General features: G+C 41.5%; 1 protein-coding gene across 3 annotated transcripts in view; it reads left to right on the top strand.

Moving 5' to 3' along the window:
- The window catches only part of RHEB (Ras homolog, mTORC1 binding), a 46,577-nt gene extending 26,777 nt beyond the window's left edge, over positions 1-19,800 (top strand). For all 3 annotated transcript variants that reach the window (XM_081282960.1, XM_081282959.1, XM_081282961.1), the window contains 6 exons: positions 1,671-1,738; positions 8,127-8,209; positions 15,224-15,280; positions 15,413-15,460; positions 16,140-16,221; positions 19,287-19,800. In XM_081282960.1, coding sequence (XP_081139086.1) covers positions 1,671-1,738; positions 8,127-8,209; positions 15,224-15,280; positions 15,413-15,460; positions 16,140-16,221; positions 19,287-19,379 — 431 coding nt within the window. In that variant the 3' untranslated portion in view covers positions 19,380-19,800. The remainder of the gene's footprint in view (positions 1-1,670; positions 1,739-8,126; positions 8,210-15,223; positions 15,281-15,412; positions 15,461-16,139; positions 16,222-19,286) is intronic.
- Positions 19,801-26,329: the final 6,529 nt, after the last annotated feature.

Here is a 26,329-nt window from a genome sequence, read left to right as displayed (position 1 = left end):
ATCTTTCCCCAGATCACACTGGATACCAAGCAGGGTAGGTAGGTATGCGAGTCTCTTCATGACATGTCAGCTGCCAGTCAGGAACCTATAGCATCTCAAGCACATAGAACAGTGCTGCTGGTAGTGACAGCAAAGAAGTAGTTTTTGAATGAATGAGTGATGTTTGTTTCAGGAATTTTGTGATAATTATTTACACATCATAACCATCTGTGCTGAGTTCTAATTAAGGGTCATTGGTTTTATTGCTCACCAATGTTTCTCATAATTTTCATCAGATTGAAACACACAGTTGTGTGGAGGGTAGGGTGATGCTGGGGATTGAACCCTAGGGCCCTTTACCTTTTGAGCCCTTTTTATTTTATTTTGAGACAGGGTCTTGTTGGTTCTAGCCTCAAACTTGGAATCCTGCCCTAGCCTCCCAAGTCACTGGGATTAAGGCATGTAGCACCATGCCTGGCAATGTACACTTTTTGACACCTGACTGAAAGGTTCTCACAGACAGCCCACTGGCTGACAGTGATTTCAAGGTCCTGCAGTGCCAGTTGTTCCCAAGTTGGAAAAATCACAATGCAATTCTTTCTTAGAATCAGTGAACAGGTCACATTGGCACTTCCCATCTTGAAATACTCCGGTTCAGTTTTCATCTGGTTTACCTGATTCCTTAAAGTGATCATTTCAGAAAAGGTTGGAGGATAGTGTACAGTGTTGGCCTGCTGGCACTCCTGCTTGTATTGAAGAGAGTAAAGCTAGTGATGTTAGCCACCATCTCTTCTTGTGGAACTTTTATAGTTAAGATGGGATTTCCTGTCTTCCTCCTTATAATGTAAAGTTTTCTTGAATAATTTGCATTTATTGTTTTGTTCTTCTTTTTGGGTATGAGAACCAGAGTAGGACCTCAGGTGTGCAAGGGGTGTATTCTGCCGCCTGGCTCTGATCACAGGGAATGACCAGCCAGGAGATAGGCTGGGACTGGGTATACAATATTCTGTTACTGTTGATGGTTTTTTCCTCTTTTTTGTGAATGTTTATTTGGAGCCTCTCTCCTTAGAATTCTGAATTGACTTCCCAAAGTTATTAAAATCTGATCCCCGTCACCCTTGGTAAGGTAAAGAAGTTGATGATCAATTGCTTTGATCTTTAAGAAGGAATGGTGGTTTCAGTACAGAGCATTTGTTGCATTGTTGCTTTATCTGTTGATAAAATTGTTTAAAATTTTTATGTGCTTAAAAATTCTTAGCACTTCAATTAATATTAGTTATTTATGCTCTTGATACCAGAATATCTATAAATTAATGGAAAGTTTTTGTGGTTTTGTTTCATTCTAGACCTCAGACTTTATGAAGTACATTACAGTTATTTACAAGAGAAAGGACTCATCACAGAGCGTTCAGATTATTTTTCTTGGATATCAATTGTCTAATTACAGTTTGTTTTGGAAAAGACTCAGGGTTTTCCCAAGCTGAACTGTGGTCAGCCTGAGTGATTCTTAGTTAAATAACGGAAGTAGGGGAGAATCTATACAACTCCAAAGACTCATTTCTTTTCATTCATGGAACCTTTTTGTGAGATTATTAGGGACCATGTGCTTGATGAGTTGTCATTATTCAAACTTTTAAGTAGTCTAGAGTTAATTTATTTAAACTAATACTTAATTCCCTTTTTCCCTGTAGCTTTCACAAAGTTGATCACAGTAAATGGACAAGAATATCATCTTCAACTTGTAGACACGGCTGGGCAAGTAAGTGACCTCTGGAGCCTCAGAATCTCATGCAGCATGTCCAATGGCCCCAGCCTAATAGAGTTCCAAACACGGCAGTGATGCCAAGAAAACCCCTCATGCTCTGTGTAAAACAGAATGTTAATATGCTATCTGTTTTGTCTTTTCTAAGACACATATGGCAGGTTTCCAAGTCACTTGGTTTTCTACTTTAGGATTGTGTGTTCTTAGCATTGTGAGGGTTGACACTTCCTGCAGGATGGTGTTTTTCTATATTCTGAACCTCAGTTCTGTATTAAGATAATTGCATCAGCGCTCCCTCCATCCTATGTGTTCTACATTAGGAGCAAAAGCATATGTTTCTCAGGGGACCAGCAAGAGAAGAGTAAGGGGCAAAAATAGCTGGTTATACTTACACAGACTTGGGCACTGGAACACTGATTTAATTGGAGCCTAAGATCCAGCTTGAGTGCTGTCTTTAGTTTATGTAGTTAGATTATATGATGAGAACAGATTTGAAAGTGATTACTAGATTAAAGAGTATCAGTTTGAGTTGTTAGACAGTAGGTAATTGCCCCAAGTTAAATTATCCCTCCAAAAGGATACTCACAGGTTAATCATTATAGCAGTGATGTGTAAAATGGATCACCAGGGGAACTGACTTGGGAACAAGGGAAAAGACAGAAGAGTATTGCTGGAAACAAAAAAAGCCCTTTTGACAGCTTAGCTGCCTGGTTTCCATGGCACCCAGGACCGCCTTTACTAGAAACCATTCTATTAGAATGAATTTATCCCTGTTCACTGGAGGGTGGGGAGTGTAAAGAACTGAGAATTCAGTGCCTCACACCTCCTTCCCTTGCATCTCATAATCACAAAGGACTAGGCTAGCAGCAAGGTGGGTGGTATAATCTGATCTGCCATATTGAATGAAGACTTTTTCTCTGGAATCTGGGGAAATTGGAGTATACCCAGGATAATGTAATGTGCCCTGTGGTCTGGGAATAAATTCCCTCTGCTTTATGTTCTGAAGTGAATATAGAAGGAAAGTATGTCCCCCTCATAAAACAAGAAATAGCTATATTGAGTGGTGTTAGCACTGGAGAAACCCTGGAGTTTGCATTCTGAAAGCTTGGATGAAAATAAACCAAATGTGTCCATCTCTGAGCTGATACATAGTGCTGTGGGATGCACCTCCCTCCCTCACCCCATGTAATCATACTTGGTGGTGGATATAATATAACTTTAGTATAATCAGGACGTATTGGATCAGGACGTATTGGCAGTCCTGTTCAAGCAGAGCCATTGTGGGCTCTGCCCTGCAAGGCACTTGTTCTGTGGCAGAATGTAAACTGGGGCTAACTGGAACAGAGGAGAAGCAGTTGACAAGATTTCCCTGAGCCTCTGGGCAGGGAGTTGTATGGGATTCTGTGTCTTGTCTTTATGGTTAAGGTAACTAGATCATTTATTGCCTGAGCCAAGACATTTAGTGGAGGGGGTGTTGCTGGTAATGGCAACAGGTGTAAGCTTAGAGTATCTTGGGCCAATAAGTATGGCCTTTCCGTTGATATTGGGATTCTGGCATTAAGATTTTGGCTTGCTTTTATATCCTTATTTGAAATGTTCTTTAAGAACTTATTTAAGCTCCTGAAAAGTAGAGGTAACTTTGTAAACTGATAAATCGTTTCCATGAATATTGCTGTAGAAATTTACATCAAGCCAGTAGGGACCCAGGGCTTCCCAGGTATCTAGAGTGTGGACAGTTCCACTGCCTGGCTTTGAGACACAGTATTTCTTACCCAGTGACCTCAAGAAAGTGAATGAGCCTTGCTGGGCCCTCACCTTCGTCTTTAAAGGGGTGGAGACAGTGTCATCTGCCTTCATAGACTATTATCATAGGTTATCATACACTACTCTCTCTAGTCCTTGTGCTGAGACTGGAAGAGACCTAGGTGATAACAGTTGATATCGACAGCCATGAGTGTCTGGGGGGAAGGGGGTGTGGTAGCACAGGGTTCTAGACACTGGCAGAGCTGGAGAGGAAATGTTTTGATGCTGGTTTTCCTTATCAGCCTAGAAGATCTGTTCTTGGAGGTACTATTCTACACTAGAGCCTATGCTTGAAACATTCACAAGTGTTTTAATGATATTGTAATACAGATAATGAAACTGAAAGAATCACACTTAAAGGAGTGAGGATATGGTATATGATAGAACAGGAGCAGAGGTTACATTACCAGCTCTGCTGCTTCTCTGGGTTCTGTTACTACTGGAAAACAGTGTTTAGAGAATTTTTACAGAAAAGTATACCTATACTTGATGACTTTGAATAATTGGTTCTTGTTGCAGCTGATAGTTCTTAAAGATAATATTCAGTTGGGAGATAAAAATAATAAGATACGCTTGTATTTATGATTCATGAGGGTGAAATAACTGGCATCTTCCTGCCTTGGTTCTACCCCACATTCTGTAGAAAACCTGATGAAAATGAAACTCCTACATTTGCATTCAAACTGAGCTAGTTCTGGGGTTAAGACTGATAATAGTAGGGAGAAATGATGAAAGGGCAAATTCTTTTAAAAGTAATCTGTAGCCAGGTGCACTGGTGTCCGCTTGTAGTCTCAGCTTCTTGGGAGGCCGACAAAATCTCTCGATTCTAGGAATTCCAGACTAGCCTGGACAATGTAGTCAGATTCCATCCCCCTAAAAAGAAAAAAGGTGATGCAGAGAAAATTTGTTTACTTGTTACTCCTTTTAGGAGTAAAATTACACTCAGTATATTGCTAAATTGCAACACAGATAGCAGGTGGTATTTGATCAGTAGATGAGATGGGGACATCTTCTGAAAAATGCAATATTAGGCCATTTTCCATTGTGTGTACATCATAGAGTACAATTTACTTGTATAGTCTACTGCAGCCTAGGCTGTACAGTGTATGTGTGTGTCTGTAGTATGGACTTGCTCTCCTAGGGCTGGGAACAAAACAACCGAAGAGAAAAATGATGCAAGAGACAGTGTTTTCTTGTTTTTTTCATTCTCTCTTGTTTATATGTGGGAGGAGTAGTACTGGAATTTGAACTCAGGCCCTGGAACATGCTGGGCAAATGCTCGCTCTCTGAGCTACACCCTCCCCCTGTTTTAAAATAAATAGAAGGAGTATACTGTAAAATTTCAAAAAACATACTATAGTGTAAGTATAGAAACCTGTAACTGTTGTCATCTTCATTGGTGATTATATGACTATATGTGTTGTATATCTTTATACAACTAGGTTGGAAGTACAGTCATATAAAACCAGCATCACCACAAAGTGTGTTGTGGTACTCTGTTAAGATGGCTACAACTATAGCATCGCAAAGGGATTGGAATTTTCTAGCTCAGTTGTAATCTTAACAGCACCACCACGATATATTTGGTCCCTCACTGACCAAAGCATTGTTAACTTGGTACATGACTGTATAGCACTGTGGTTTCATTGCCCAGCTAGGGATAATGATGAGCTTAGTTTAAAAACAGGACTGTTTTTAGTTTGTATAAAGTACTTTGGCTTGGCCTAATTTTGAGGTGAAAGCATACACCTTAAATGATTTTTTGAGTAAGAATGTGAGCTGTCGCTGGACCTTTCATTCCTAGGTACTTGGGAGGCTAAGGCAGGAGGGTTGCAAATTCAAAGCCGGCCCAGGCAACTTGGACCCTATCTCGAAAAATAAAACAAAATTTAAAAGGGCTGGGGATATGGCTCAGTTATAGAGCACTTTCCTAGTATGCATGAGGTCCTCGGTTAAATCCCCACTTCTGAGGAGAAAAAGTTCTATTTTAGTAATTGAAATAATTCAATGACAAGACAGTGAGTAACGGTCAATTTTAAAATGGAATTTAAATTCACCTTTAATTTTTTTAAAAAAATCAGTTTAAATGCACATGGTACAAAAATAAAATTTGCATAGGAAAATAAATAGAAAACTTAAAGTCTTTTCCACTCTTAGCATCTTTCACAACCCCTATTCTTTGTTTTTGGTATATGCTTCTAAAGTATTTTGTACATGAATATGCAAATTAGTATTAAGTTGTTGCCAGTATTGCCACCACCAATAATGTTGCTGTGAATGTCTCAGGTGTCACGCCAGGTGTCTTTTTAGATCTGAAAGAGTATATATGTAAGGAAACTTATGGGTGTGATATTGCATAAGGCCAGTTTACATTCTTGCCATCAGCAAATGAGAATGCCTGCTTCCCAGCCCCCCACCAGCACCATGTGTTACCAGATCTTTAAATATTTGCCAATTTGATGGAGGGAAATTGCTCCCCAGTGTAATTTTAATTTTTTTTTTTTCTTATTAGAAGGGACTTTGATTCTATTTTCTTATGTTTGAGGACATTTGTATTTCACTTTCTGTAAGTTATCCTGTTTGTGTGTTTTGCCATTTTTTACCTATTGGGTGCTTAGTCTTTGCTTATTGACTTAGAGATCCCTTACTATGGTGCAGAAAATTAGCAGTTTGTCTATGACCTGAGATGCAAGGTTTGTTTTGTTTTTAGTTTGTCTTTTTTGTTTGGGTTTGGTTTTGGTTTTATTCCTTATGATAGTACTGGGGGTTGAACCAAGTACCTCACGCATGCTTAATAAGCAGGGCTCTACCACTAAGTTATATCCCCAGCCCCTCAGTTTGTCTTTTGTTTATGGCTTTTGTTTGAGATTTCAGCCATGAAGAACATTTTTACATTGAAATTTATTGATTTTTTCATTTATTTAATTGATTTTTTAAAATTTCTCCCACCTGCTTTGCATTTACTCTAAATTTTCATCTTTAAATACTTGATTCCTCTCAACTACATTTTTGCCAAAGTGCATATCACAGATCTGACATAACCAACCATCCCAAGACTGCTCTGTACTTGTTCCTATACATTTTTATTCTTACTGATTTGAAATGTCAATATTGAGCTGGGCATAGTGGCACAACCCCGTAATCCCAGCTACTCTGGAGGTTGAAGCAGGATTGCAAATTCAGGATAGCCTGGGCAATTTAATGAGGCCCTGTCTCGAAGTAAAAATTAAAAATGGCTGGGAGGCCAGGCGCCATGGTGCACTCTTGTAATACCAGTGGTTCAGGAGGCTGAGGCATGAGGACTGCGAGTTCAAAGCTAGCTTCAGCAACTTAGCAAGGCCCTAAGCAACTCAATGAGACCTTGTCTCTAAATAAAATACAAAAAAGGGCTGGGGACATGGCTCAGTGGTTAAGTGTTCCAGGGTTCAGTCCCCAGTACACACACAAAAAAAGGCTGGGGTTTAGCTCAATGGTAGGTTCAATCTTCAATACTGGTTTAATGAAAGTTGTACTGATAAGTGAAAGCAGTTGTTTAATTTTGCATATATAGTAAGTTCTATGAAGTAGAAAAGCTATTTTATGATTAATGGCTATTTTTTTAATATCAAAGAAGTTTAAAACAAAACCCATTTGTTTATTTATTTATTTTTTGGTGGTACTGGAGATTGAACCCAGGGCCTCCCACATGCTAGGCGAGTGCTCTACCACTGAACTACATCCCCAGCCCTTTTTAGCATTTGTTTTGAGATAGTCTCCCTAAGTTGCCCAGGCTAACCTTGAACTTGGGAGCCTCACATGTAGCTGGGATTACAGATGTGTGCCACCATACCCATGATTCTGGGCCATGAACAGTAGTTGTGACCATACTCTGGGTTTGCAAAGTCAGCAGACACTGCTTGATCTGATGGTGGGGTGAGTTTTCTCTGATAGTGTTTGGGTGCTTGGGGTATGTGGTATGTTGACAGTTACATTCAACTGAGAATGAAATGTTTGTACCAGTGACTCCTGGTGATGAAATCTATGTTGATATTAGAACTTTTTATATACTTTAACAATTTAGTATCTAAAGCAAAATTTTGTGAAACTGCTTCATAAGACTAGAGATGTTATTGCATAGTGTGTACCTTCGTATTTAACTCCTAAAGTTGTTCAGAAATAATTCTTTTGGTCCTCAAAGGTCTTGAATACACTGATTAGTTCTAATATTTCTTTACTCTCTTTCTCCCTCAAATGGTGGCAGCAGCTTTCAAACAACCCATAAAGTGATGCCCAGGCCACTTGACTTATATGCAGAGAATAGGACAAGCCATAATTTGACAGTTTAAGAAAATACAGATAGGTATAACTAGTAGGCATTATAATTTCCTATGAGGTCTAAGATGAATGTCTTCATTAAGCACATTATCACCTCTAAACCGTTTTTAAATCTTCAGTATGAAAACTACATTTCTAGGATAATAATACATTTTGTGTTTATTTGTTTTTCTTTGATTTTCTTTGATTTCTGTAGTATATGAAAAACTTTGGGTAAATGTGTGTTTGTTATGGTCTATGAAGACTTTAATTATTTTTTCTTTCACAGGATGAATATTCCATTTTTCCTCAGACATACTCCATAGATATTAATGGTTATATTCTTGTGTATTCTGTTACATCAATCAAAAGGTAAGGCTTCAGTTTATTTGTTACACATAGATAGCACAAATCCTTTTAAAGGATGATGCTAAATTAGTAGTAGTAACAATTAGACTTGATTATTATACAAAATGTATTTTAGTGGGTTTTTTTTTTTTTTCCCCTCCTAAAGCGGTCAGGTTATTAGGGGAAAATTAGTGTCACCCATACAAATTCTGTTATGTTAATAGAATAAAATCTTTTTTTTTTTTTTCTTACTTTAGGCTGCCTAGATAGTGATGGAACATGACTTGAGTTTTTCTGCTAATTAAAATGGGAACTACAGCTGGGCATAGTGGCATACATCTGTAATCCCAATGACTTAGGAGACTGAGGCAGAGGGATCACAAGTTCAAAGCGAGCATAAGCTTGCTTTGCAAGACCCTGTCTCAGAATAAAAAATAATAACAGACTGGGAATGTTGCTCAGTGATTAAGCACTTTTGGGCTCAACCTTCAATACCAGAAAGAAAAAAGAAAAGGTATGGGAGATTTGTGAATTGGTTTTACATTTTGTGTTTTCACCATATTGATCTGGAATAGATTTTCCAATACAATTTGGGCAGCTGAGTTTGGTGAATACTTTATTCTTTGAATTTGCAAAATAAGGTTTTATGTAATAAAGCCTCATCTATATAAAAATGAAGCCACTGTTTTTGTTGCTAAGGTGGATTTTTGGTTCCTCTAGCCATGTATTTATTTTGCTATCTCCCATTACCAAAGCTGGCAAGTATTGTCACTAGTGACTCTGAACAGAATGGAGATGGTTATGTAGAAGCAGACCCCTGGGCATTAGGAATAGCTTGTCTTCTTCGACTTAATGGAAATGTCATTGTCAGTGGGAGGGAGTTTGCTATGCAGTCTGCCTTAATAATATATTATTTGCTACCGTAAACAATCTTTGATCAGAAATGTTTTGTTTTCTACCTTCAGTAGAAGGTGGAATTGACAAGAGGTAGATTGATAGAGAGGTAAAGTAACTTGCTCAGTGGGGCATTGACGGTATGTGACGGTGTTGTGATTCATATCCACGTCTACAATGCCACAGTCAAGTCCAGCACAGTCCAGTAGAACTTCCAGCAGTGACGGAAGTCTGTAGTGTGCTTGCTGCATGTGGCTATTTAAATGGCTACAATTAAAAATTCATTTCCTCAATTACACTAGTTACGTTTCGGGTGCTCAGTAGCCACATGTGGCTGACAGCTGCCATATTGGACAGTGTCTAGGCTCCTCATCGCTGTACACTATCCTGCCAGTGAAAATTGTAGTCTCCTTTTCTCTAGGAATGTGTTACTTAACATTTTTCTCCATGGCAGGGAAACATACTTTGAGGTGTTAAGATTTAACTATAAACTGTTTGGATATTGTGGCCACTCTTGTGAATAGACCCCGCACTGGCAGTCCCTGAGAAAGCCTACAAGTGAGACAAAACCAAGGATTAGAACTATGTGTTAAAGAGAACTGGCGAAATGTGAGAAATAGAAAGTGGGGAGGCCACCCAAACATAGATATTATTAGCATCTTGGAGTGTTTCTTTCTGGTCTTTGTTTTATTCTGTGTAGATTGTTCTCTTGTTTATATTTGCTCTCTGGATGCTGTTTTATACTTTATTTTTCATGGTTTCATATTTTTATTTACCATATACATTTTCCCATGTTTCTTACTATTTGAAAACAGTAAGTGGTTATATAAGATTCCTTGTTCAATAGTAGAAGGACACTTTTCTACCTGTATGTTTTATTTTTTTTGGTCACTAAACAAGGATTAGATTTTATACATAAAATCACTGCCTTCTTTTTAATTTGGTACCAGTTAATTTACTTTTTGACTTGGAAGAATACCTTAAATAGTGAAACGTTCATTCTTTTTTTCATACTAACAAATATTTTTCTAATTTGTGTTATGTGTTTTTAGAACTTATTTATTACACACAAAACTCAGTCCAGGCTTCATTTGTTGAATATATTCTACAGGGCTGGGGATGTGGCTCAAGCGGTAGTGAGCTCGCCTGGCATGCGTGCGGCCTGGGTTCGATCCTCAGCACCACATACAAATAAAGATGTTGTGTCCGCCGAAAACTAAAAAATAAATATTTTTTTAAAAAAAGAATATATTCTACAATTTTCAATTTATATACCTGACATATAATGCCTTGACCAAAACAATATACCAATAATTTGATGAATGTTGCAAGATCAGATTTGATTGTGAGTTTTCCATTATTTCTCTGATTTACTTGGGAAAACACTATTCAGGTTTTTTTCATTGTTTGTAAATATAATTTTTTAAAAAATAATATTTGTTACTTTATAAATTATCACTCTGAGGAGTTAAAATAGTGAATAAAAAATGTTCTTAATGTGTTTATTACTTTTTTTTCTTTTTTTTTTTAACCTCCTTTTTTGGTGTCCATAGAATAGATGACATTGAAGTTGGAAATTCCGTATTTGTCACTGGGGAAAATTTATTGAACTAGATTTAAAAATATGAAAACTTGCTCACTAAGGACTTTGTATATTATGACCTAATGCAAAGCAGAGAAAAAAGTGTCCCATGTCATCGCAGTGGTACCTTTGCAAGTTCTGACCATGTTTTTTCTTGTGAAGTAGGAGTGTTCTGTTTGAGTGATGCTTTTCATCCTGGTTTAATGAGGATTCTCAGTACATCTCAAACATGAGAAAATAAGGGAGGAGTGCTGTTTGTTTAATTTTTTTTAAAGAAATCTGTATAAAACTTTGTTAATCAGAACTATTGTCTTTTTGTTGAATTCAGCCTCTACCTGAATTATAATCATTGTTCATTATTTTGTGAAATAAAACAGAACTATCAAGTTATACCTTTTTATCATAAAGTCCCTAAAGAATTGTTTCTTCTGACCAAATATAAAGGAAGAATACGTTCCATTTTATAATTTCTACAAATAGAGCCAGGTGTGGTGGCACACACCTGTAATCCCAGCCACTCCAGAGGCTGAGGCAGAAAGGTTGCAAGTTCAAAACCAGCCTTGGGAACTTAGTGAGACCCTATCTCAAAATTAAAAATATATATATACTGGGGATGTGGCTCAGTGGTTAAGTGCCCCTGGGTTCAATCCCTGGCACACTCCACACACACACACACACACACACACACACACACACCAAAAATTAATTAATTAATTAATCCTAGAAACAGAAAAGAACCCAGATTTGAAAAATGGAATGTTTGGGTTTTCATTTATCCCCTTTGATAATGTTGGATGAGTCACCTTTGTAAATTATGAATTAGGTCTGTTTAAACAAACAACTCCTGTCTGAGGCATTCAGGATACATACTTAACAAACATTGGTTAGCAGGGCATGACAGTGCACACCTGTAGTTCCAGGGACTCAGGAGGTTGAGGCAGGAGGACCAACCCCAGCAACTTGGCAAGACCTTGTCTCAACATAAAAAATAAAATGGGCTGGAGATGTGGCTCCGTTTTTAAACACTCCTGGTTTCCATCACTAGTACCCAACCACCAAAAAAAAAAAAAAAAAAACTTTGGTTAATGGCCCAGGAGTGGTGGCACACACCTGGAATCCTAGCTACTCCTGAAGCTGAGGCTAAAAAGTAGCAGGAGAATTGCAAGTTCATGTGAAGGCCAGCCTGAGCAACTTAGTGACCCTGTCTCAAAAAAATAAAAATAACTGGGGTATAGCTCAGTGGTAGAGCACCTCTGGGTTCAGTTTCTAATTCCACATTCGCAAAAGTGGTTAATGGGGAAAAAAATCAATAAAGGAGATCATGAATCTCTATAGTATTTTCTTTTAAAGCATAAATACATGTTCGGACATTAATTTTCTGGAATCATTGCCTATGAGTCTGAGCTTACTCGTTTATGTTCTGTGTCTCCCTTTCTTATATCACTTGCACAGAATGTGACAACTTTGATCTCCAGTTTCTTAAGAATGAGATACTTGTGAAACAGTCTAATTCTGGACTATTTACAGATTTGTACATTTTTCTTCCCCTAGGTTTTTTTTTTTTTTTTTTGCAGTAATTTTGGTGCACCTTCTTGCCTTCTTAAGGAGTAGTGTTTTGTCTCTCTTTCCTTTGTGTGTGTTGTTGGGGGGGGGGCGGGGTGTGTGGTTACCACGGAACTACACCTCCAGCCCTTTTTATTTTCTTTTGAGACAGGGTCTCGCTAAGTTGCTGAGAGGCTGGCCTTGAACTTGTGATCCTCCCACTTCAGCCTCCTGAGTAGCTGGGATTCCAGGCATGTACCACTGCCCCCACTAAGGAACAAGGAACAGTATCTTTAGTAAATTGGTCCACAGTATTTGACTTTTAGTTTTTAGAGAAACAAAAAACTATACTCATTTTAAGAGTTTATTGTATAAATTGTGACTTTATGATGAATTTAACTGGCATAAACAGGTGGATCTTTTATCATGTTTTTTAGCTAGAGGCAGCTGTGGTGCACTGACAGTGTTTCTCAGAATGATATTACTGATTCTTTTCTCTTGTGCAAGGCATTATGTCATTTTTTTTAATGCAACTTTTCAAAAACCTATAAATTGATAACATCCTAATTTAAAATCTGCTGACTTCAACCATCTGACCTGTTGTCAGCCTTTTAGTCATTTAAGTAGGGGTTGGCTGAGAGGGTCTAACATGTCTGTTAAGCTTTCAGTCAAGTTCTGCTTCAAGGTTAAGGGGAATCCAAGGGACTCTTGGAATGGATTGGGGAGTTGTTGGCTTGTTGTGCACAATCGGTCCATTCCAGGATATCTTTTTGTCTTGTCTCATCTTGTAGACAGGCTCTGAATTTCGTCTGCTACAGTGTTCCCTCATCAGCCCTAACATGGTCTTTTAAGACCTATAGAGAAACAGTGCTGGGGCTGGGGATGTGGCTCAAGCGGTAGCGCGCTCGCCTCGCATGCATGCAGCCCAGGTTCGATCCTCAGCACCACATACCAACAAAGATGTTGTGTCCGCCGAGAACTAAAAAATAAATATTAAAAATTCTCTCTCTCTCTCTCTCTCCCCCCCCTCACTCTCTCTTTAAAAAAAAAAAAAGTGCTGTTTTGTTTTTTTCACATAACAAATTGGCAATGTTTGAAGGCAAAAATAGAGATTACTTGCCTTTAAAAGAATGTCTGTATGATGATGCATAATAAATTATCCAAAAATATTGCAGCTTAAAACAACACACAACTTACCTCATTGTTTCTGTGGATCTGGAACATTGATGGAGCTTAGTTCAGTTCTCTGCTGCAGAGTCAGGGGCTAGAGTCTGCTAGGACTTTGTCCCATGCAGATGATTGGCTAGGGGAGGGTGTTTTCAAGGTCATTGGTGTGGCCATTGTTGGGTTTCAGTTCCTTGAGAGTTGGAATGAGTTCTCAGTTTTTTGCTGGCCAGAGATTGCCTTCAGTTCTTTACCAGGTGGTACTTTCTATCAGGACACAGGAAGTGACAGAGAATGTTCAGCAAGGCAAAAGCCACAGTTTCCAATAACCTAAACTTAAAAGTGGCTTCTTATTACTTTTATCATGTTCTGTTCATTAGAATCAAGTCACCAGGTCCTGCCCTCTAGGAGAGTGCACAGGGTATAGCTCCCGGAGCAGGGCAGCTGAGGAACCAGCCTCACACCACCTACCATCAGTCCCAGTCCTTTCAACTGCCTCTCATGTGACTGACCACCATCTTCCAAGAACTTGTGCATTTTAGATTCAGGCAAACACAGCACATTCTAGGGGAACCAGGGTTCTGTAATGCAGCCTGCAGTGCTTGGGACATCCTATCCATTGTTGACCTGTGGTGGTGGGAAGGCAATTAAGTTTATTTTAGGTTTTTACCCAAGTAACAGTGTGCATAGGTTAAAATAGCATAGTGTGGAATGCATTCAGCAGGCGTACTTGTTCCAAAGCTAAAGACAGCAGTGAACAAAGCAAAATCCCTGCCCTCTTGGAGATTGTTTCTATTCAAGAGACAGAAAGCAGCAAGGGCATGAGAAGTATGAAGGGAATTTGTGAATTCATGTAGGGTGAGCAGAAAAGTTCTAAGTGACACTTGAATGGAGAGTTGGAAAGAAGTGAGGGAATCTCAACCGAAAGAGCATTCCAAGTGTTAGGAAGGCGACTGGAGGCTCTGGCAGTGCTAGAGGAATGGCATGATGGATGTAGGTAGAAAGAGGTGGCGTCACCTCAGGATGGAGGTGGATGGAGTTAGGTGGGGGTAGAAGGAGGTATAGGTCAGTGGTGGGAGGGCCTTGCCAAGTTGAGGTGGGTGCCCATTAAAGGCTGCTGCTGCAGATCCCTCTGGCTGCTGTGCTGAGCAGAGGCTGGAGGGAAGGGGCAGCAGTAGGTAATGCAGGCTGCAATAGGGGAGGCTCGGAGCTGGGCCAGGGTGATGAAAGGGGTAAGAAGTCAGACTCTGATTCTGGACAGCTGTGAAGGTTGATTGTAGTGTGCTGGCTAATGCTGATGACGGGCTTTCTGGGGGAGGGTAAGAATGGTTTGTGGTCATTTGCCAGCAGTCAGTGGCATAAATAATCTCAATGGCAGATTTTAAGTTATCATTGTGACATTATAAAAATGCATAGTTGGGTCCAAGAGATGTGTGATTGAGACCCAACTACAGTCTAAAACCATCAGCACATTGAATAAAGAGATTGCTCTCACAGAAAGAGTGACTATGCTTAGTAAGCAAAAGGAGGTGTCAGGGCTGAGTGCAAGACACAACAGCTTGCAAAAGCACTACAAGTTTTTATTTAAATACTTTGTTCTTTACTAAATGAGTTGAGGTTAAAGTTTGTGTTTCTCGGCCTCTTGTTAAACTTGCCCATTTAATGTCTCACCTGTTTGGGTATTCCCATAACTACAAAAAAAAAAAAAAAAAGAGTGTCAAATACATGTGGGAAAGGATTGGTAGGGAAAATAATTCTATGTTAAAACAATTAGTTGGTATTTTTCTTCCACTGTAAACAGTTTACATTTGAAAACATTAAAGTAGATGTCTGATTTCATACTTTTTGTCTTATAGTTTTGAAGTGATTAAAGTTATCCATGGCAAATTGTTGGATATGGTGGGGAAAGTACAGTAAGTAGCACTATTTTATCTTTTTTGTTTACATGAACTTATTATAATAGCATCATCTGAGTAATAAAATCTGTCACTAATTTGTGTTTTGTTGGCTTTTATTTTTTTTGTTGTTGTTGTTGTTATAAATAGAATACCAATTATGTTGGTGGGAAATAAGAAAGACCTGCATATGGAAAGGTATGTCGCCTTTTAAATCATTTGTTGATTTATAAGATCAAGTCCAAGTTGATTTAGTCACTGAGCTGCCAGTTTTAAGTATTGTTTGATAGTCTTTTTAGCTGTAGTGTTTCTCTCTGTTTAGCAGTGTTGCAGTCATGCACAGCAGAAGCAAAACTACAATGTAAATACCACCACATTTCTCTAGAATAGGCAGCAAACTGTGTAGAAAACTCTCCAGAGATTATCTGCTGTGACAAAAGTAGCATCCATTGTTTTCACCAAATACTTTGAGTACTGAGGCTGGGATTGCAGTGATGAACTGGGAAGCAGGGTCCACATACCCAGGGAGCCCAGTAGCAGGGTGGAGGAGCCCTGTGCAACCTTTGCTCAGCACAAGTGAACTGCAAGCCCTCACATCCCTGCTATGAAGTAGGCAGTTGTTACAGATATTGGAATACTGGGAAATGTAGTCATGTTCTCTGAACCCAGAGCTTGCTGGAGAGTGGGTAACCCCATAAGGCAAGGTCCTTTATATTCCCCAACCCAGGCATAATCAGTGCTCTTCTGTTTCTTCTTGGTGGTGTCTAGCAGGGTATGGTTCTGCCTCACAAGAAAATCGATCAAAGTGGAGCCTGTTTTGTAATGAGGTGTTTTATCCAATAAAGATCAAAGAATTGGAACGTTCTTTTTCCTGTAGGGTGATCAGTTATGAAGAAGGGAAAGCTTTGGCAGAATCTTGGAATGCAGCTTTTTTGGAATCTTCTGCTAAGGAAAATCAGGTATGTAGTTTCTAAAACTCATTTTGCATACCTTCTCAGTCACAGGCATTTTGACCCCTGTCTTTATCAAGCCCACTTAAACTTTAGTCTTCAGCCATCTATTTTTCTTTATTGTTATTTTGGTGTGTGTGTGGTGGGGGGTTATCCTGGGGATTGAATCTGGGGGATTTCTACCACTGAGCTACATCCCCAGCTCTTTTTTTCTTTTTTAAGACAGGGCCTCTCAAAGTTGCCCAGGCTGGCCTTGAACTTGTAATCCTCCTTCCTCAGTCTCCTGAATAACTAGGATTATAGGGACATGCATAGCACTTTTCACCATTTCTAATAACTAAGCTTTCTTTGTTTGGGTTTAGAAAGATAGTAATGTTGTTTTTATAAGTTCAGTGGGTACTCTACTTCTGGTAGGACCTATAATATTTGTAGGGTCAGCAGAATAGTAAAGGAAATACTACCTTTTGTGAACATATTAATTTTGTTCTTATTGTTAGTATAGAAATGAGACAGAACTAAATCACTAATTTTGTAACTCTTCCCTCCCTCTTTTCTATAGAATAAAGTGAGTCATGTATTTATTATTTTTAACACAGAAATTATTAGGAGCCATTTTATTATCAGTTTCGGCCCTGCAGCATGTCCTAGGAAGGATGTCAGCCTGTTCTCTCTGGCTCCACATATTTGCCTTTTCCTTTTTCTTCTGTGACTTTAGTTCAGACTCCTGTTCTTGAGTGCATATTTTAGTGTCCAAGCTCGTCTCCCGCCCTCAATTTTCTCACCACTTCTCTTTGCTGCCCTGAACTTTTTAAACCTGCAAACCGATGGTGCCATCTCTGCTTGCAAAGTGCCAGTTCCTGGCATTGTGTGTGGAGCAGCCCTCATGCCCCAGTGCTCGGTTCTGTACTTCTCTCACAGGGTCTCACATGTCCCTGTGCTTCTTGGTCACTCCATGCTTCTTGTTCCCTTAAACACAGTGGGTACTTTGCTCAGTCTTGTCTGTGGCCCAAAATGTCCTTTGTCTCCTGTCTTCATACATTTGCGTGGTGTTGCCTAGTTTATAAAGTGCTTTCTGTATATGATCTAATTTGATCTTCCAGCAAGATAAATATATGGTTTTCATTTTCTGAGGACACTGCAATCCAGCAAGAGTGGCTGGTGGCCGGTCAATGAGGCCAGCAGTCAGCTGGCATCCTTCTTGTCATGTTCCTCTTCTTCCCCCATGATGAAATTCCTAGCCCTCAAGGCTCACCTTCTCACTGGCCCCTTCCTGATTCATCCACCTAAAATTTAGAGTCGTTTCTTCTCTCTTACCCCTAATTCATTCTGAGATCCAAAAGTCTCACTCACCTTTATATTCTCCATACTGTTGAGTACAATGTTTTTGTGTTCGGTAAGTTTTTATCAATCCAGGTATCCTTTGATCATTAAATCTTTCATTCCTGTGTTCAAACCTGGAGGATATTAAATCTGTAATTGGTTTCCAGGTTCCATATAGCACGCAATTTATCTGAATCTGTTCTGTTCTGGAATACAGATAGTAAGAATTTATGTAACAAAAGTTGAGATTAGTAAATGAGAGATGGCTACATTTTAAAAATTGAATTCAACATTTATTGGGTATCAGCTCTGTCTTTATGTAGTTGAATCATCTAATTTTAGAAATGAGAAAATTAAGGTCTAAAGAAGTTAAATAAGTTCCCCCAAGCTCTCTCTGTATGATAGGAGAACTAGGACTAAATTTAAATCTAACCCAAATCTCATCTTTTTTCCTGTACACAATGTTTTCTGATAGTGAGGTGTGATCCTAAGCCAGTGACCTTGATTAAATGAGAAGGATGGTCCCTGCTCCTGCTTGAGATCAGTCAGGAACACAAGTACATCATTCATACCAACAGGCTGGAAGGCGGAGTACGTGGGTGGGTCCATTTGGTGTATGGAAGATGCAGAGTCCTCTTATGAATGGAGCTTATGTTGCCAGTGAAATGTCAAGCAGGTTATCAGGCGAAGCTGAGAGCGGGGGAGTCTGGAGAGGGCCAGACCTAGAGCCTGCTTCTGGGAGTGATGGGGGTGGGGGGCTATGGTTGGGTTGCTGGGTAGCACCAAGAGTCCCCCAAGTTCCTGCTTGTGGGTGTACAGTGAGCAGCCATTTTGTGTGCTCCTCTGGGCTGTGCCTGCAGCACTGTGCAGGTGGACACTTGGAGAGAAGGGTGATGAAGTTCAGTGACCACAAGGGTGAACTGTGGAATCTAAGCTGGCCCAGAAGGAAAATGAGAATAAGAATCGGCTGCAGGACAGGAAAAATGTAGATCAGCACATCAGGTTCCTGTGGATTGAGAATCTGGGAATTGAAGAGAAAATGGACTAGGAAGATGGTGTGGTGGGTAACGGAGGAGGGTGCTGCTGGTGATGACGACACCTGGGCTGGGGCCCACCTGTGGGACTTTGAGAACAGCATATTTTTCATCATCACAGTGCATTTAAAGGAAGGGATTGGCAATTTGCCTAGTTCTTCAGTGAAAGAGGGTTTCCCACTCAAGCTGGCATGCCTTCTCATGAAGGACCATGAGGTTCTTGACGCTGGGGTAGAGATGACAGTCATTAGAGGAGAGGAGACAGTGGGGCTGGAAGGAGTCAGGAGGCAGATGTGATATATAGGTGGTAACCAGGAGGACTGCAGGGAGGCAGGCAATTTGGGGTTTGCAGGTGTCAGTCGAAGCTGGCTGGAAGGTGTAGGGAGAGAGGGGCTGAAGGGACAGAGAGGACAAGAAAAGCACCTCTCTTCCTGGAGTCAGGGATTCGGGAACAGAAAGCTGCAGGGAAAGAAAGCAAGGTCTACAAGGGAGATTAGAGCCAGCAGTGAAGAGGGGCCCTGAAGGTCCAGAGGACCCTGAAGAAGATATGGGATGGCACAGAATGGGAGTCCAAATGAGGAGGCCCCAAAGTCCTGGGACTTCTTTAAGCCCTCCAGCCCCCTCCTGCAGCCATGGTAGTGGGAGCTCTTTCCTCATCCTGTCCACAGTGAAACTGTCTACTTGAAAACTAGCTTTCTAACTGGTTTTCTTCCTTTTCAGACTGCCGTTGATGTTTTTAGAAGGATAATTTTGGAGGCAGAAAAAATTGATGGGGCAGCTTCACAAGGAAAGTCTTCGTGCTCAGTGATGTAATAACTGCTGCAAACCTGAGGACACTGGGAATATATTCTACCTGAAGAAGCCAACTGCCCGTTATCCTTTAAGATAAACTATGCTTCTTTTTTCTTCTGTTAACCTGAAAGATATCATTTGGGTCAGAGCCCTCCCCCCGACCCTCAGATTATGTTAAACTCTGACTCTGTCCAAATGAGTTCACTTCCATGTTCAAATTTTAAGCAATCATATTTTCAATTTATATATTGTATTTCTTAATAATATTATGACCAAGAATTTTATCGGCATTAATTTTTCAGTGTAGTTTGTTGTTTAAAATAATGTAATCATCCAAATGATACATATTGTTACACTACTATTAACTAGGAGGCTTCAATATATCAGTGTTTATTTCATTGTGTTAAATGTATACTTGTAAATAAATAGCTGCAAACCTTAATTCTTTGTGCTACATAATGTGACTTTTGAAGGAAAACCTGAGTTTCTTTCCTGCTGTTCAGGAGGACTCTGAGGGATCCCAGGAATGAGTGGAAGACATGGCCCATAACTTTCCCAGGTACCTTCTCTCCACAGGGCACTGTCATTGCCCAGACAGTGATGGGATGGATTGCTGACCAGAACTGAGAGGCTTTGAGGGCAGAGGTAGTTCCCTAGTAATGACTCTTGTCCCCTTTAGCTCTGAGCCCTGAACTGTGACTTGATGCTGAGAGCAGGGAGGGAGGGCCATGGAATTCCCCGGCAGAATGTTCTTGTCACCTTTTCTGTGTGTGAGTTGAAGAAAATTCATTAAGAAGCATCTTAAGGCTAGGTGTGGTGGCACACACCTGTATCCCAGCATCTTAGGAGGCTGAGGCAGGAGAATCACGAGTTCAAAGCCAGCCTCAGCAACTCAGCAAGACCTGGTCCCTAAATAAAATACAAAATAGGGCTAGGGCTATAGGGCTATAACTCAGTGGCAGAGCACTTTCCTATCACATGTGAGGTACTGGGTTCAATCCTCAGCACCACCTAAAAGTAAATAAAAGAGACACTTTAGATTTGCTTTGTCCACAGTGTTTGGCAGTTTAGAGGATGTGGATGTTTCCAGCATCTTATCCTGGTACTTCGTAGCCTCACTCAGGTCCAGGTGTGAGGGTGAGTGCTGAGGCTGGGGTAGCCCTCACCTGGTCTTTTAAGTCAAACCTGGAGTTGAGCTGTGGTTTTTAAATTAAGACTTCTTCCCAGTTAAAATTTCTCAGGGTTGTTTTCTAGCATCAGCAAATGCTACCATTGACTCTATATACTTTTGCTTTGCAATTGATTTTATTTTTTTTTTAAACTGGGAATTGAACTCAGGAGTGCTTTAGCACTAAACTATATTCCTAGTTTGTTTTTATTTTGAGGGTTTGATATAGGGCCTCTCCAAACTGCTGAGACTGGCCTTGAACTTGCAGTCCTCCAGTCTCTCAGCCTCCTGAGTTGGTGGAATTTCAGGCACATGCCACCACTCCTGGCTTACAACTGATTTTTAATGAAAAACTGTAGTTTTAGAGCATGCTATTTATTCTTTTGAATCTTTAAGGTTTTTATGTCATTTAACATCCTTGGATGAAATTCAAGCCTTAGAAGACCTCCACCAAATATATACTTTTGAAGTATTAATTTGGACAGTAATTAATGGGGTTTAATCTTAGAACTAAAAATGTTGGTTCAAAATATATGGGTCCACATTAAATGTGGATCCAGTTCATCCTATCAGCCTTTGCATCTAAAAAGTTATTTCTGTGTAAAGAAAACTCTCACAGAATCTTGTACTAGAAGGTTGTACAAATATGAAACTAGACATTAGTTCTGTTTTCATGAAGTGAACCTTGAAGCACTGGACCTCCTGGCTGCAGGGAGCACAGTGTCAGTCCTTTGCATGGGGTGGTCCACCTGCTTTTTGGTTGGTTCCTGAGCACCTACAATGTGCCAGGGGCTGTTTGAAGTGATATCAACACAGCAGAGCTCCGTAGCCCTGTGGGGCTTACATTGAGCCTTGGAGATGCCACTGTGGGCCCAGAAGTGACCCTACCATGAGACATTTGAATTGCTTACATGTGCCAAACACCTTGCTAGGTTTGGGAGGCCCCAAGTCATGACAGCAGGCACCACTAGTGCAAATCCCATGTTCATGTCCTGGTTTGCTTCACCAATCATTGACCCTGTAAAGTAGGTAACACCTACTTCCACATGAGGAAACTGTCTTATATGTTAAGTGATTATTTAAGATACACAACTGGAAACAGGAGCAATAGCCAGGCACAGTGGTACATGCCTGTAATCCCAACAACTCAGGAGACTGAGGCAGGAGGATCACAAGTTCCAGGCCAGCCTCAGCAACTTAGCATGGCCCTAAGAAATTTAGCCAGATCCTGTCTTTTAACTTTTTTTTTTAATGATCAAATTCACCCTGTCCCTGTAAGTTACTGTGTCATCTAAGCTTCTAAAGCAATTTTTGGAACTGCCAGCCTTGTGCTTAAAATATTTTCAGTTAAATACTATATTTCAAGCTAACACCTTGGGAGCCTCCTTCAGTTCCTGCCTTGAGTCCCCTGCCCAGCCCCAGCACCCCCACGCCCACCCCACACAGAGATCCCAAGGGCCAGTCCTGGGTGATGTGATTTGTATTCCATCCACTTGCATCCCCTCCACACGGTTACCCCGAAGCCAAAGCCATGGTCTCCAACAAACTGTGTTGCTATTTTTTAGAACTCTTCACAAATAATTGTGCCATATCCACACTTCCCTTCTTTTAAAGCCAGACATGATCTTGCCCAATGCATTCCCATCTGTTGCCCTGACTGGCCCAGAAACTGGTGTGGCTCCTTCCCTGAAGTAGGGGGCTCTTGGCCCTGCAACCTCGGCACTTGCTCTTCCCTCTGCCTGGGGACAGCCTTCCTGGGGCTTGGACTCCTCCATATCATCTTGTCCCAGGGCCTTCCAAGCTCCCCTGAAGAGCACTTTTCTGTGAATCTGAACCTGTATTTTATCCCAGGGGACAGTGTGCAGCATAACTTGATCATCATCTGAGTCCTTGTGTCTGTTGTGTGTTACTAGGCCACACAGCAGGAACAGCTACTGCCCCAGACCCCTCTGTTCCAAACTCCTCAGGGCTAGGAAGTTTACACTGTAATATTAATGTCTCTTGTCTCTTTTACTCTGTTTCTGTAGTTCTTAGTGGTCCCCCCGGGAATTAACATTAATTTACAACTCTAGTTCAGAGGAATACCAGCTTGACTCCAATCATATAGGAAAGTTCAGCTATTTCCCCCCTGGGTCATTTGTGCTGCTCTGTCATATAGATGGCATAGGTTGTGTGCCCATCAATAGATGGGTAATTGCTCTATAAAGTTGCCTTTTAAATAGAAGTGGAAAAAAAAGTTGCAATTCATTACCTTAGTGGGTGCCCCTTGTTTCTCAGGTGGAGTCCAGGTCCTATCTAGTGTCTCTTGGTTTGAGCCTACAGGATTCCTTGAGTTGGGGAGAGAAGTGTGCTTGGGGGGATTCCCTTCGTGGTGGTTTGTCTGGGAGTGTCTTCATTTCTTCATTTTTCAAGGATAATCTTTTTGGTGTAAACATCTTGGTAGACTGTCACTTTTTTTTTTGCCATCCTTCTTGACACTCCCAGACTTACAAAGTTAACTTCAGGATTCTGAGGAAGCTGGGTTTGGGGACAGTTTCTGCCAGGTTCTCACTGTGTTCTGAGGTCCCTGTGCACTGTTTCTGATTGCCCCACCCTATAGGGTAAATAGGAATTTTCCCTAGCCTTGCTTCTGGACAGGTTTTTGTGGATTTGAACTGCGTCTGCTGAGCTGGAAAGCCCCTACTGTTTGCAGGGTGCGTGGTGATGCCATTGACCTTGAGTTACATGTTGGTCCTCTCATGCCTCCTAAGAAGGAAGGGCCAACTTACCTGGTGCCCTCAAGCTCAGTTCGCAACTTAAGCTGGTGATCAGGAAGCCATCCAGATGACCCAGAACATGCTGCTGCTTTTCTACGTTACTATCTAGTAACAATCCCAAGAAAAGAGCTGTGTTGCACGTGGGAGATTTGTGTGCTGCTGCCTCCATGCCCACTTGCCACGCCTAGAGCCACGTGATACTTGAGGAACCTCCAGAAGGAGCTTGTGCAGGCAGCCAGCAACTCCATCTGGCCAGGTCTGTGTGTACACCAAGAGGAGCCCCTGAGACCACCTGGCTGTCTGGAGGCCTTCCGAAGCATTCCTTCCCCTGGAAATTCCAGAGCTGCTCAGCACCTTCCCATCCTCCAAGAGGGCACAGTTTTAACATGAAGCAAAATGGCCATCCTTGCCAATCCCTCCTCAGGAAGCTAAAGCAAAGGATTGCAAGTTCAAGGTCACCCTCAGCATCTTAGCAAGACCCTGTGAAAATATCTTAAAAGGACTGGGGATGTAGCTCAGTGGTAGAGTGACCCTGTGTTCAATTCTCAATGCTACTGAATAAATAGGGCCAGCTTTATACTATTGTTCCTCAACTTTGATAAGATCCTGATATGACCAACTAAAGCCTACTGTAGAAATCAAACTGAGAAGAATCCAAGGTCTCGCTCAACATCTTGGTTTCCAGAGAAGTCACCTAAAGCTGCTCTCAAGGGGCAACGGGTAAGGTCTTCCCCTTGTACCACGTACTATGCTACATTTAAACACAGGCCATGAGCCTGACCCCCGGCACCCTCAGGGAACCTCAGTTAAACAGCATTGGACTGAAACTCAGAACACCCCAGGTCTGGCCCTACTCTGTTACTGACTGTGTCTTTGGGCAGCTCCCTTGAACTCTGGTCTTCTCTATCCATGAAACCATCCTGTGTGGGGTGGGGTGGGGTGGTGGTGTGATGGCCAGAAGTCTGCAAATATGGGTGCTCCCAGAGCTCTATAGGAACACAGTGTCACAGTCTTGAGGAGGACCACGTTGACCTCCACCACCATCTTGAGGTCTGTCCTGGAGCTGCCTGGGTATCTTCAACAGCAGCCAGCATCGTGGGTAACTGGAATTCCTGCAGAGCTGCCTCTCATTCCCCCCCACCCCAACCCCCGGGCTCTACATCCAAAAAGGCAATGTTAAGAGCCACAGTGACCTCTTCCAGCAAGCTTACCAGATCTGAGAAAAAATATTCTAGCCTGACCCAAGGCATCAAGAACTTGGGACTCTCCTGTCCTGATGGGAGAAGCAGGCCTGCCGTGTGCACGCACCAGTGTTTGCTGGCTGGGCCCTGGAGTTCAGCGCCACACCTGCTCAGCTTAACACAGCTGCAGCACAATGGAGTGTGTCACCTCAAGGAGGCTGACAACTCGAAAAAGTGGCGGGACCTCAGCTATTCACTGAAGTGGGAGTCGCATGGGAGATGACACCAAAGGCTCCGCATCTGCTACCACCTAGGAGAGGTATGTATGTATGTATGTATGTATGTATGTACGTACTGATTGATTGATTCAGGGACTGAATCCAGGGGTGCTTAACCCCTAAGCCACATCCTCAGCCCTTTTTTATATTTTATTTTGAGACAGGGTCTTGCTAAATTGCTTAGTGCCTCCCTAAGTTGCTATGGCTGGCTTTGAACTCTTGATCCTCCTGCCTTAGCCTCCTGAGCTGCTGGGATTACAGGTGTGCACCACCATGCCTGGCTTGGTTTCTTTCTTCTTTCTTTCTTTCTCTTTTTATGTATTTATTTACTCTAATTTGTCATACATGACAGCAGAATGTACTTCAATTCATAATACACAAATACAGCACAGTTTTTCATGTCTGGTTGTTCACAAAGACACATCTGTGTCTTCATACTTGTACTTAGGGTAATGATGTCCATCTCATTCCACCATCTTTCCTACCCCCATGCCCCCTCCCTTTCCCTCCCTCCCCTTTGCCCTATCTAAAGTTCCTCCATTCCTTCATGTCCTTCCCCCATCCTCTTGGTTTATTTCTTAAGAGACAGGATCTCACCATGTTGCCCTGGCTGGCCTTCAACTCAAGTGATCCTCCTGCTTCAGCCTTCTCAGTAGCAGGGACTACAGGCACAGCTACCTGGCCCAACTCTATGCTTTTTAAGATATGTAACTTCACAAAAACTAGCACAGATTCTAGAAATATTGTGACCTCAGTGATCAAGACCTTTCACCCAGTTCTTCCGGCTGCCCAAAAAAGGCCCAGGTGGCGCTGTGTCTCTTGGAACAAAACCTGCGCAGTTCCCTGTTCCAGCAGGGAGAGGCCCTGTGCGTGGCCAGCATCCTGAGGATTTGCTTTATCATTTTACCCCCTCTTGTCCTCATCCGTGTCAGACTAGCGAGGAATTCCAAAACATGGACAGTGATCTACGGCTTTGTGTGTGTCACGGCTGGTGAGGCAGATGTGTCTTGAACTTTACCCTAAAAGGCTGAAGTAGGACAGCCTGCCGCTGACAGCTGGAGCAGCTGGAAAGGTCACATTCCTCCGCACTGACGGCATCTTCATTACACGTGGCAGATTCTTTAGAGGCGCAGCCCTCTCTGTGCTTAACCATAGCAGTGTGTAAAGCTAAAATGATGGTCACTGCTAGGAATCAGGCTGCCACCACCCCTTGACTCCCTGGAGCACCTGTTTTGGTGGTCCCCAATGTTGGCGTGTATGTCACCTACAGGGCCAGATCCCGCAGACCCAAGGGGATTTTGAGACCTTTGCCTTCCTCGCAGTTCCCCAGCTGTGGCAGCTGCAGTGAGCTCAAGGACCACTGACTTGGAAATAATGAGAGAGAATTCTTAGAATAACATTCTAATAAGAATTCACAGGTGGGAATCTTGGATTACAGGATTTGAAAGTGTAGTAGAGTGTAGCCAGGCACATGGCACACGCTTGTGATCCTCGGGATTCAGGAGGCTGAGGCAGGAGGATTATAAATTCAAGCTTGCCTGGATAATTTAATGAGACTTTGTCTCAAAGTGAAAAATAAAGTAAAAGG

The sequence above is a fragment of the Spermophilus citellus genome, assembly GCF_964194105.1.
Source record: "Spermophilus citellus genome assembly, chromosome: 3".
Lineage (NCBI taxonomy): Eukaryota > Metazoa > Chordata > Mammalia > Rodentia > Sciuridae > Spermophilus > Spermophilus citellus.
Note: the sequence above shows the minus strand (reverse complement) of the source record. Positions and strands in the feature narration are given on the sequence as shown.